Source organism: Trifolium pratense, linkage group LG5 (genome assembly GCF_020283565.1).
Source record: "Trifolium pratense cultivar HEN17-A07 linkage group LG5, ARS_RC_1.1, whole genome shotgun sequence".
Taxonomy (NCBI): Eukaryota; Viridiplantae; Streptophyta; class Magnoliopsida; order Fabales; family Fabaceae; genus Trifolium; species Trifolium pratense.
Window position 1 is genome coordinate 22,845,929 of NC_060063.1, and position 13,737 is coordinate 22,859,665.

The window sequence follows — 13,737 nt, forward strand, 5'->3', positions numbered from 1 at the left end:
TCACTCTGCCACGTCATAATTCCCCTCGATGATAAAAGAAATAAAATATGGATCATTAGTTTAAAAACTCTCTCATATATTTCAATTAAAGATGCTTTAATAAATATTCTCTCTGGTCCTATATATAAGAAATAATTTGACAAAAATACATAGATCAATGGAGCCTACTTTTTTTTATTAAATTTTTTAAAATATTATGTTTAATTCCAAAAATGTCTTAATTGATTGACATTTTTCAATAATTTAAGACGGACGGAGTAATAATGGGTGAAATTAAGACTACCAATGCTTGACTCTATTAATTTTCAACACAGTACTAACTACCAAGTCATTAGTAAGAAAGAAGACGGTTGAAATTGAAATTACCAGAAACAGAAAACAGTTTAAACAAATAAATCTAATTTATTTATTAGATTTGCCGCCGTACACAAACCCCAATTATATCGATCCATCGCATCACATTCACTCCCAAAAAAAAAAAAAAAAAACCACTTCACTCTCATTTCACATTTTCATTTTCATCCACAAAATCAAACACCACCACTTTCCAATTTCAATTTCAATTTCATCACATCATCATAAAATGGCTTCAACTAGTAAAACACCACCAGAAACAAATACAAATGCAGCAAATGCAACAACCACAAAAGACGAAATCAACAACAATAACAAACTCAAATCATTATCAATGAAAAAAGCCATAGCTCAATACACCGAAGACGCAAGACTTCACGCTGTTTTTGAACAATCCGGAGATTCTTTCGACTACACTGAATCGATTCGTGTAACTGCCGCTGCAACTGAATCTGTTCCTGAACAACAAATAACTGCTTATTTAGCTAGAATTCAACGTGGCGGTTTTATTCAACCTTTTGGTTCAATGATCGCAGTTGATGAACCTTCTTTTCGTGTTCTTGCTTATTCTGAAAACGCACGTGATATGCTTGGTATTGCTCCTCAATCTGTTCCTTCTTTAGAAGATCAAGATTCTTTTACTTCTTCTTTTTGTTTAGGTATTGATGTTCGTTCACTTTTTACTAATTCGAGTTCGATTTTGCTTGAGAAAGCTTTCGCGGCTCGTGAAATTAGTTTGATGAATCCTATTTGGATTCATTCTAGATCTACTGGTAAGCCTTATTATGGAATTTTACATCGGATTGATGTTGGTGTTGTTATTGATTTGGAGCCTGCTAGATCTGAGGATCCAGCACTTTCGATTGCTGGTGCTGTTCAGTCTCAGAAGCTAGCTGTTAGAGCGATTTCGCAGCTTCAATCGCTTCCTGGTGGTGATGTTAAGGTTTTATGTGATGCTGTTGTTGAGAGTGTTAGAGAATTGACTGGTTATGATAGGGTTATGGTTTATAAGTTTCATGAGGATGAACATGGGGAAGTTGTTGCTGAGAGTAAGAGGATTGATTTGGAGCCTTATATTGGTTTGCATTATCCTGCTACGGATATACCTCAGGCTTCGAGGTTTTTGTTTAAGCAGAATAGGGTTAGGATGATTGTGGATTGTAATGCTTCTCCTGTTAGGGTTTTTCAGGATGAGGCACTTGTTCAGCCTGTTTGTTTGGTTGGGAGTACTCTTCGTGCTCCTCACGGTTGTCATGCTCAGTATATGGCGAATATGGGTTCTATTGCTTCTTTGGTTATGGCTGTTATTATTAATGGGAATGATGAAGAGGGTGGTGGGATTGGTGGTACTGGAAGAAGTTCGATGAAACTTTGGGGTCTTGTTGTTTGTCATCATACTTCTGCTAGGTGTATTCCTTTTCCTCTTAGGTATGCTTGCGAGTTTTTAATGCAGGCTTTTGGGCTTCAATTGAATATGGAACTTCAGTTAGCAGTGCAGTCGTTGGAGAAACGGGTTTTGAGGACACAGACTCTGTTGTGTGATATGTTACTTAGGGATTCTCCTACTGGGATTGTTACGCAGAGTCCTAGTATTATGGACTTGGTTAAGTGTGATGGGGCTGCTTTGTTTTATCAGGGAAACTACTATCCGTTGGGTGTTACTCCTACGGAGTCTCAGATAAGGGATATTATAGAGTGGTTGTTGGCCTTCCATGGTGATTCAACGGGTTTGAGTACTGATAGTTTGGCTGATGCTGGCTATCCTGGGGCTGCTTCTCTTGGGGATGCAGTTTGTGGGATGGCTGTTGCGTATATCACTGAAAAGGATTTCCTTTTCTGGTTCAGATCTCATACGGCAAAAGAGATTAAATGGGGTGGTGCGAAGCATCACCCAGAGGATAAAGATGATGGTCAGAGAATGCATCCTCGGTCTTCCTTCAAGGCCTTTTTAGAAGTAGTCAAGAGCCGTAGTATGCAGTGGGAGAATGCAGAAATGGATGCAATTCACTCCTTGCAGCTTATTCTGCGAGACTCATTTAAGGAAGCCGAGAATAACGATTCAAAGGCTGTTGTGCATACTCATATGGCAGAACTAGAGTTGCAAGGGGTGGATGAACTGAGTTCTGTGGCTAGGGAAATGGTCAGGTTAATAGAAACTGCCACTGCTCCCATATTTGCCGTTGATGTCGAAGGCCGTATCAATGGGTGGAATGCAAAGATTTCTGAATTGACGGGACTTCTGGTAGAGGACGCCATGGGGAAGTCTTTGGTTCATGATCTTGTGTATAAGGAGTCTCAAGAATCTGTGGACAAGCTTCTTTCTCATGCTTTAAAAGGTATTCTTTCTAAATTTCTGGTTCCATGCCGATTCATTGGATTTATTATTAGGCAGGAGAACTCCAATTAAAATATTAGGAAGAGCATACCGATCTTCCATTTCTTGTTGAGTTCTTCCTACCTGTAGTTAACAAACATGACGGGGGCTGTTTAGAAGGTGTAAATTATTTGACTGTAATTATTACACATACAGTCTACTTTAAAGCAAATTCTTTTATATTTAAAATGAATAATGATCTTTTCCAAATTCGCAACCACAAGTGAATGGATGCACAATCATGCTTCAAGTTCATGCTATGAATTGTATGAGTCTTATTTATTGGTAATTCAGTAATGACTGAAATTTGGGCATGTATTTCTAATGTGTAATGTAACCATGGCATGCTTATAAAAACGGAAAAAGAACAAGAAAATAAACATGATCCAATCCATTTTGTCATAATGGTTGGGCTGCGTGGGTTTAGTATGAGTAAGTGGGAAGGCGGAAAGTTGGGAATGAAAATTACCTTACATTTGTTTGGTATAACATAAGTATAACTATGAGGTGTTGGAAAATAAAATCAATATTTTCTCTTTGGACCCTAACTTCAGTTGAAAACCATTTTCACTTTCCTTCATCTTTGGCTTTCATATTTTCCACCTACTTTCTAATCAAGTAGATTTAATGTCATTGAGCTTCGAAGTAAACTGCTACCTAGTGCTATAGAATATCTAGTTTGGCTTTAGTAAAAGTAAGATATAGAAAATCGGTGGTACATTTGCATAATTTGAATTTAATTAGTACAGGTGAAGAAGATAAGAATGTTGAGATAAAAATGAAGACGTTTGGCCCAGGGAATCAAAATAAGGCAGTTTTTATAGTGGTGAATGCTTGCTCCAGCAAGGATTATACAAATAGTATAGTTGGAGTGTGCTTTGTTGGTCAAGATGTTACCGGTCAAAAAGTTGTAATGGACAAGTTCATTAACATACAAGGTGACTACAAGGCCATTGTACATAGTCCAAATGCATTGATCCCTCCCATTTTTGCATCGGATGATAACACATGTTGCTTAGAGTGGAACAATGCTATGGAAAAGCTCAGTGGTTGGAGCCGTGCAGATGTTATTGGCAAATTGTTGGTGGGAGAGGTTTTTGGTAGTTTCTGTCAGTTGAAGGGTTCAGATTCTATGACAAAATTCATGATTGTCTTGCACAATGCACTTGGTGGACAAGACACGGACAAATTCCCATTTTCATTTCTTGACCGACATGGAAAGTATGTTCAGACTTTCTTGACCGCAAATAAAAGGGTTAACATTGATGGCCAGATCATTGGCTCTTTTTGCTTTTTACAAATTGTGAGCCCTGAACTTCAACAGGCTCTGACAGTCCAGAGACAACAGGATACTAGTAGCTTTGCTAGGATGAAAGAGTTAGCTTATATTTGTCAAGAAGTAAAGAATCCCTTGAGTGGCATACGCTTTACAAACTCTCTTTTGGAGTCTACATGCTTGACTGATGAGCAAAAGCAGTTACTTGAGACTAGTGCTGCTTGCGAGAAGCAAATGTTAAAGATAATACGGGACATTGATCTGGAAAGCGTCGAGGATGGGTGAGTTTTCTATGAAATCATTTAAAATCTTTTGATTGTTCTGGAAGGCAATGTTACTACTTTTGCTATATAAATCCAACATCATTTATGTGAAAGCCTGATGGGCTTGAAGCGTGACAAATTACAGACTAACAATTCAAAGCTACATTATATTCAAATTTAATATATCCATATTTTTCAATAAATGGTACTTACATGTTGAATTAAGGTAGGAAGAATAGGGTTGCCAATTGTTGCCGCACAGTCCAAGAACAAAAATGTCAGTGTAAGGTTGTGGTTATTTCCAGTAGTAGATATTTTTGAGTTGTTACTATGATATCCATAAACATATAGTGGAAGAATATCATAGGGCCTATTTTGTTTGAGAAATGTTTTCTATTCCCATTTCCAGTTTCCAATTTTAGTTATATACAGATATTACCTCGTTTTAATCATGTATGCTTGAATATTACTATTTATTTGATTTGTAGCTTTCTTTCCTTTTCATATCACAGGTTGTGATGTTTTTAAGAATTTGCTAGCATTCTGTCAGTGTGATGCTATTACTATTCTCTTCTCCTCCCAAAGTGTGAAATTTACCTTAGTTCAGCTAACGCAAGGCAGTTCTTTTAGAAGCTCTTTTGGTTGGCATTGTCTGTATCTATGGTTTATCAATGCTTTTAGAAACTCTTTCGGTTGGCTTTGTCTGTATCTATCGTTTATCAATGTTGTGAAGTTTCATTATGTTTTGCCTTGATTTGATAACAAACAGAAACATATACTATGCCTTGATTATCTGGAGCTATCAAAATACATGATTGGCAATGATATGAATCAATTTCATCTATCCTCCGTGACGCTCCTAAAATATAGGTTTCAGACAAATTATTCGTCAATCATGTGAACATATATAGTTCCTTCTTGCTAGGATATGTAGGTTTTATGCTTCATCATGTGAAGTGACCCTCAAATATCAATTCTTTCCCTGTTTACACTTTACCATACTTTGCCAGTGGGTTGATACTCATGTTTTGTGGCCTTCAGTGTGCATAATGTCCTTCTACACTTACTCCACTACTTTTTGTTAGTGGAAGGCAAGATTCATGTCTTTATTTCCTTTTTGAGTTAGGTCCCTGGAGCTTGAGAAGCGGGAATTCTTGCTCGAGAATGTCATAAATGCAGTAGTTAGCCAAGTAATGTTATTGCTAAGAGAAAGAAATTTACAGTTGATTCGTGATATTCCTGAAGAAATCAAGACATTGGCTGTCTATGGTGATCAATTGAGGATTCAACAAGTTTTGGCTGATTTCTTAATGAATGTGGTGCGCTATGCACCATCTCCAGATGGTTGGGTAGAGATTCATGTGTTTCCAAGAATAAAACAAATTTCAGATGGGCTCACTATTCTGCATGCTGAATTTAGGTATGCTGGCATGACCTTCAAGTCATTTTCATTATGTTTTTGTGTTATGAAATATACATTATGATGGAATACGCAGATCCTAATAATTGTTTACAACAGTAATGCCTATCAAAACACAATTACAAGTATGATGATGTTATATTTGAATATTTTGAACCTGTATATATTGTTATCCTGAAATTAAAATTTCCCTAGTGAACTCACCCCCCAGAAAACATCAACACCTTTTAATTAGCAATGCCATGACTAGTAGTTTGTAGGTTACTGGAAAGAACTTTCCTGTGCTTTTAATCCTTTCTGGAAGAACTTAAAGGAGGTGATTTATTCATTTCTGTTATTTGATCTCATGACAAATTATTTCTTTACAAAATGAGTAAATGAAAATATATACCAAATCTTAGATGCACTTATTTAAACTTGTAAATTAGTGCTATAATGATGGTGCTTTTTTATAGATTCAATTCTCGCTAAGCTATTACTACTTTCAAGTGGATACTGTTTCAGGGATTATGCTTTATATATATATATTTTTTTTTTTTTGTGAAGGATGGTGTGTCCTGGTGAAGGTCTTCCGCCTGAATTGATTCAAGACATGTTCCATAACAGTCGGTGGGTGACTCAAGAAGGCTTAGGGCTGAGCATGAGCAGGAAGATAATAAAATTAATGAATGGTGAAGTCCAATATGTCAGGGAGGCAGAACGGTGCTACTTTTTGGTTTTTCTTGAACTACCTGTGACGCGGAGAAGCCTTAAAAATGTTAATTAGGTATTTTAACTGTAAAATTAAAGCCTGAGCCCTATCACTCATGTTGACCATTAGATAGTTTGTTGTCGTATATTCAGCTCGTGATCACCTAACAAGCCAACTTAGGGTACAAGCATTTGAAGCTGATTCGGCCACTTATCCCAATTACATGAAATTCTACTATCAAATTAGATTGTTATTTTGCACCCTGACAAAACTTGTTCAGTACTACATGAGGAGCTGTTGGTTTGTAGCTAAATGTAACCTGAAATTTTACTGATAATGTAATGGCAGAGACGGCCGATATATGTGCATCTTCATGGCCAAGTGGGTGTCCAGCGACAAGTTTCAAGAAAATGCTTACAATATTAGAAGCTGCAATGGACTCCACTCCATGGTTGGATTGAACTGCATCCGTCTCCTGCTTTATCCTCTTTACTGAAAGTAACTGCTTATATCATATTTTCACAAGTTCGCAAATAATTGTAAAATGTCTGTAACAAAGGTGTGTTCCCTGCCTAATTTATTTCGCCATCGTTGTACATCCCTTCCTTGTCTGTAGAAAAGATAGGTTATCCTGTATTTTTGGAATGCGGTGAAAGTTAGTCTCTTTTGAATAAAAAACAATATGTAACCCACTCACTCTTCCTATGTGAGTTTTCATATACTCTGAACATTGATAAATAAAATTGTAGATGGTCACATTGGAAGTGGCTTGTGAGTCTGGAAAAATTTTACATGTAATTTAGTAGTTTGAGCGATCCGGATCCTTTACTGCGGAATCTCTGCTGCCAATTGTCCTTTACTACATGACAGCTTTTTTGTTTTCAATTTTTCTCATTAAAATCAGTCAGCCATTGGATTAAGAGCATGATAGATAGCAGAATAAATTGAGCAGGAGAGGATCCTTTTCCATAGTTTGAGTCCTTTCTTAGATCATGTTATGAGTCATGACAATAGTTTTATAGTACTAGGCAAGCTTATTAATAGAATGTTATGTTTCTTTTTCCTATTTTCCAACTTCATATGAAAGGATAAGAAAGCTCAACGGTTATTCAATAAGTCAATATGACTGAGAATCATGTGAAAAACTAGAATAACACATGTGTGTAGCATGGGTCATTTAAACATTCTAAAATCATATGTAATTGATTTTCTTGAATGCAAAATATGTGCTTGAAATCTATGAAGCACGGACACGACACTGACACGTCGACACCAATAGTAATTTGAGAAAATGATATCATTCAATATGACTACTATAAGTGTCAGAGTCGTGTCGGTGTATGGTATCATACACCGACACGTGTCCGACACGAGGACACACATAATCCAAAGAGTATCTGTACTTCATAGCTTGAAATGACATACCAATTCTTTTGTTTTTGATAAATAATAAAGAGAATTAAATCTGCATTATTAAAGGTATAAAGATAACTCTAATACAGGTAAAGAAGAAAAGTTGTCAAAATTTGTAAAGATACATGTTTGGGTTATTTATTCAACAAATTGAAACCAAACATGGTTTTGGTATGTGAATTATGAAGATGATTCTGAACCTCTAAGAAAATGTGTCAAAATAAGTGATTACACAAAATATCCAATAATAAATGTATTATTGACTGAATTTCCATTCAACACCATTCATATGCAGTGATATACATGCAGGGTTTAGTAGTGACAACCTCTGAAATTATTTGAAGTTAAAAGATTTAAATGCTCAATGCATAGAAGTAGTTACGTTACCACTATAAATACAGATCAGTAACATTCTGGTTTGGTGCATCTGCATTGATCTCTAATGGTGTTAGATTCCTTGTGTCCTCAGTTGAGAATTGGTTGTACGGAGTTTAATATTTAGCCATGAATAATATAAACTATGAAGCATGAATATTCTTTAGATTGGATGTGTCTCGGTGCCAGACATACTTCGATGTCCGACATGGCACAATACCAATATTTATGATATATTAAATTACAGCACCGCTATTTACAACGAAACTAATTTTCACGAGAATCACGACAATACCTGCTGCACGTGCCTATTTTATTGGGTTTGTTTTCTTTTTTAATTAAATATCAAATCTTTTATTTTCAATACGCGTGATTTACTCCCATTTTCCTTATAGTTGCCGCGCTGAATCTTGGCACATACCAGTTTCATTTCTTCAATTTCAACTGTCCCCTTCCATTGTTGCTTCATATTCTCTGCTTAAACTCAGTGGTTCCATCGCTTAAACCTAAACCACCACCTCTCAAGCAAAAGTTTCTATTTTGTTTACATTTCAACTTCAACTGGATTAACAAGTAAGTATTTGTCACTGCATCTTTGCTATATTTTCAATTTACTGCTGTTTAATCAATGAAGAATGATTTCAAATACAAAACGAACATGTCGACACTAAGTAATTTTTAAAAAATACAATTTAATGTAATTATATGTGTTAATGTTGTGTCGGTGTGTCATGACGGACACCGACGTGTGTCCGATATGGAACATTGATAAGTGTTTCATAGTTTTAACCTATTAATTGTTTGATTTTCTTTTTTTGATTGAGATTAATTGTTTGGTTGATTAATTTAATCTTTAAACAATTTATTGTATTAGTGCAAGAAATATCTAAATCACCATCTCGTGAAGGAGAAAACAAAGAATCTGAAATTTATGATGATAAGTTAGATTCAAATATTGTTTGCGAAGAAGAAGCACCTAGGACTGCAATGACATTTAGTTCTGAAGAGGAAGTTACCTTGTATTATATGAATTATGCTCGACATATGGGTTTTGGAATTAGTAAAATAAGTTCGAAAAATGGAGATGACGGAAAAAAATATTTTACTTTAGCATGTAGTCGTGCAGGAAAGTATGTGAGCAATCCCAAGAATGTTTTGAAACCAAATCCTATCACTAAAACACAATGTAAGGCAAGACTGAATGCATGTATATGCTCGGATGGAACAGTTGTTGTTTCAAGTGTTATTCTTGAGCATAATCATGAACTTAGTCCAACCAAAGCACGGTATTTTAGATGCAACAAGAATTTAGGGTCTCATATAAAAAGGAGATTAGAACTTAATGACCAGGCAGGAATCAATGTGAGCAGAAATTTTAGGTCTCTGGTTGTTGAAGCAAACGGGTACGAGAATCTAACATTTGGAGAAAGAGATTGTCGAAATTATATAGATAAGGTAAGACGTCTACGACTTGGTACAGGAGACACTGATGCAGTACAAAACTATTTTATTAGAATGCAAAAGCAAAATAATCAGTTTTATTATGTAATGGATTTCGATGATGAAAGTCGTTTGAGAAATGTATTTTGGGCAGATGCGAGAAGTAGGGCTGCATATGAATATTTTGGTGAAGCTGTAACCTTTGACACCACTTATTTAACAAACAGATATGACATGCCTTTTGCTCCTTTTGTTGGAGTAAATCATCACGGTCAATCTGTGTTGTTGGGTTGTGCGCTATTATCAAATGAGGATGCTAAAACTTTTACTTGGTTGTTTACAACGTGGCTAGAGTGCATGCATCAACGTGCACCAAATGCCATTATTACTGACCAGGATAAAGCAATGAAAAATGCAATTGAAATTGTCTTTCCAAAAGCTCATCATCGATGGTGTTTATGGCATATAATGAAAAAGATTCCAGAAAAGTTTGGCAGGCACACATATTATGAGTCTATTAAAACACTTTTGCATGATGTTGTTTATGATTCATTGAGTAAAAGTGTTTTCATGGAGAAATGGGAAAGAATGGTTGAATCTTATGAACTACATGATAATGAATGGTTGAAAGGGTTATTTGATGAGCGGAACCGTTGGGTTCCTGTGTATGTGAAGGACACATTTTGGGCCGGGATGTCAACCACACAAAGAAGTGAAAGCATGAACTCATTTTTTGATGGGTATGTAAACTCAAAGACATCACTGAAGCAATTTGTGGAGCAATATGACAATGCATTAAAAGATAAGATTGAAAAGGAAAGCACTGCTGATTTCAATTCATTTAATAAAGTAATTCCATGTTTAAGTCATTTTGGCTTTGAGTCTCAATTTCAAAAAGCATTTACTAATGCAAAATTTAAAGAATTTCAACTAGAGGTTGCTGCTATGATGTATTGCAATACTTTGTTTGAGAAATTGGATGGTTTGAATTCAATATTTAGTGTGATGGAGAATAAGAAAGTATATGACAAAATGAAAGACATCGAGTTCAAGGTGTCATTCAATGAGAAAGATTTTGAATTACAATGTACATGTTGCTTATTTGAGTTTAAAGGTATTTTGTGTAGACACATCCTTTGTGTGCTTCAATTGTCATGTAAAACAGAGTCAGTGCCGCCTTGTTATATGTTTTCACAGTGGAGGAAGGATATAAAGCGAAAACATACACTTATTAAATGTGGTTTTGATAACTTGACTGGAAATGCTGAATTCCAGCGTGTTGGTAAGGCTTGTGATGCCTTTTACGAAGTTGCTTCTACAGAGATAAAGACCGAAGAAGAATTATTAAAAGTTATGGATTGGATCAAGGACTTGAAAATAGAGTTAACTTGTAAAAAGTCATCTCCAAGAATTAGAGAAGAAGATGGTTCAATTCGAAATCAAGTGTCTAGCATTCTTGACCCTGTAGAGGCTCGAAGAAAAGGACGTCCTCGTGAAAAAAGAAAGGCTGCTAAAGTTGATCAAATTGTGAAGAAGAAACTTGCAAAAAAGAAAACTCAAACTAGCCAAAAGAGAAAAAATTCCCAAAGTCAAGAAGAGGTGATTTATCTTACATTGATTCTTCATTCCCATTAAAAATAATACAAAAACTTTAATTTGAAACAATCCATATGAAACTGCATACTGACTATTTATGTTTTGTATTTTATATCTATAGCATGAGCATAATGATCTTTTGAGTAGTGGAAATGGTGGTATAAATAGCTTAGCTCCATTTGATTCAACTCAAGAGCAGAATGGTGATGTATATCAGGTGTAAACATAGAATATTATGCTCTATTTATATCTATTTCTTTGTTTGTATTATAAATCAAATATCACTTTGTTTTCAAATGAATAACATCTATGTTTTCTCTCTTGTGTACATTTGTAGTGTGAGCAAAGGTATCTATGGAGGACTGAATATGGTACTGTATACAATTTAGCTCCCTTCAATCCAAATCAAGTACAAAATGGTGAATTAGATCAGGCGTGGATATAGATATAGAATTTATTTATTTTCATTTATAAGTCCAAAATCAAATTAAGGAATAGATAGGTACTGTGCAACATTGGTGCACTGCTATGTGTCTTTGCTGCACATATATATAGTCTAATACCATACAATTATTAAGTTTTTTTTAAAACACACCATGTATATAACTATTTAGTATATTTATTTTGTAGGTTTCATATTATTCTCAAAACATAAACCAAACTGCTACTTGTTCTAAAGTTTCACAGGTATGATTGTTTCATTATGTGAAAATACAATCAAATTTTTTAAGTATAAAATGACCAACATGTTGTCTCTTTTTGTAGGCACAAAACCATATGAAAGACCAGCCGCCAACATTATGAAAACATGAATCATCGAGATATGAGAAGAATGGTTCATCCATCATCATAAAGACATGAAGTTTTATTTTTCTGTTTTCATTTGCTTATTTCATTTGTAAGGATTGTGATGTTATTGATGCTAAAAGATTTGTTATTTAATAATACAAGACTTTGGAGTAAACATTGAAGCTATTTTCAATACATTTAACATTGAAGTATAACAAATGTAAACATAATCAAATTTTGTGCAACACATGAACAATTAGTTGCAGCACATACAACAACATTGTGCAACTATTCCTATACACTTTAGCCTATATTGCCTATGCCTAAAAGAGAACAAAAGCGTTCCAAACTTTCCAACCGATATTGAAAATACGATCAGATAAAAGGTTCCAAATCACCCACATATAAAGGTTCCAAATCAGCGCCAATCCTTCTTTTTGCCGTTTGCTATACGCACAGCCCAATAACATACTAAAAGACAGGACCAGATTAGGGGGGAGTAAAATTACAAGTCCCAACCATCGCATAATAATCTGGTATCAAACAGTCGCCGTACAGTTGCAGTGCAGAAACAAATGGACCCCCGATTCCGCTATGGCACCACAGAGAACACAATCAGTTTGATGTTGCCGAATAACCCTCTGCTTCCAAAGATTATCCTTGGTCTGAATTCAATTAAGTAGCAGCTGCCACGAGAATGCACAAGCCTTAGACGGAGCAGCACATTTCCACAAGTGTTTGAACACATATTCCTCATGAGGCTCACGAATACTATTATTATTAAACTTTGCAACCATCATAAGGCAAGTAGCTTTCACCGAAAATCCTTCTGTCTCCCCAACCACTGCCAAAAGTTTCCACCTCCACTTTGCTAGGAGACTTAAATTGAGCTATTTGCATAAAGCTCCAACCTTTCTTCTCTTCTATAAATTAGGGTACTCAATTTTAAAACCAATGCAAACTGAATCTGATGAAGCACAAACAATGAACTACAAGAAAATTTATGTCAACAAATAAACTTAAAGCCTCATAAACCAAATTGGTAAAGAGAGTAAAGAAAAGTAGTACCCAGAAAAGAGAGAGATGAACAGAGATTACCAAGAAATCAAACTAATCATAGAGTAAAAATTATGGTTGTAGATCTTGAAAAATCGAGTAAGAAAATCAATATGTTGGATTGATAAATATCAAATTAGGTTTTGAAGAAAGGAAAAGGAACAGTGAAGTTATGGTTGTTGATGGAGGAAAGGCCGCAATAATCATGAGAGAATGAGTGGGTTGCTTCCATTCCTGAATTTCACAATTTTTGCGCTTTGAGACGATAATAAGCAAAGACCAAAGATGAGGTTAAGCAGTTTGTTTCTTAACAAAAAAATATAAAATAAAGGATTCGTTGTTATCGTGAAAACATCCTTCGTAGGAATAAGCATTTTCCATTAAATTATATCAAATTTTCAAATTATTATCACTATCGACATATCAGTATTTTATCGTATATGATGTTTATGTCCTTAGATTATAAATTTTAATGGTTTCTGAAAATTACACAACCATTCAGCTGACACGTGTGTGCCTAAATTTTAGGAAGAACACTTTCCAACGTTGCATTGACATAAAAATAATTAAAGGTGATGTATGTTTTGTGAAGATATATAGGTTGGGTCCATTTCAACGCTACTATGGTCTACTCCCTCCGTCCCAAAAAGAATGACTCAGTTGACCGAAACACGCATGCCAATGCATAAC

The 13,737-nt window shown here is 35.2% G+C and overlaps 2 protein-coding genes across 2 annotated transcripts; both read left to right on the forward strand.

Annotated features, from left to right (window-relative positions):
- Positions 1-386: 386 nt before the first annotated feature.
- Positions 387-6,976, forward strand: LOC123887497 (phytochrome B-2). Its single transcript, XM_045936824.1, has 4 exons — positions 387-2,690; positions 3,478-4,285; positions 5,394-5,687; positions 6,234-6,976. Exons 1-4 carry the CDS (start codon positions 584-586, stop codon positions 6,451-6,453), a joined length of 3,429 nt encoding a protein of 1,142 aa, XP_045792780.1. The 5' UTR covers positions 387-583; the 3' UTR covers positions 6,454-6,976.
- Positions 6,977-8,673: 1,697 nt separating this feature from the next.
- LOC123887208 (protein FAR-RED IMPAIRED RESPONSE 1-like) lies at positions 8,674-13,427 on the forward strand. Its single transcript, XM_045936491.1, has 7 exons — positions 8,674-8,739; positions 9,041-9,281; positions 10,620-11,205; positions 11,324-11,419; positions 11,540-11,635; positions 11,833-11,889; positions 11,968-13,427. Coding segments are annotated over exons 1-7 (1,116 nt in total). The 5' UTR covers positions 8,674-8,738; the 3' UTR covers positions 12,007-13,427.
- Positions 13,428-13,737: the final 310 nt, after the last annotated feature.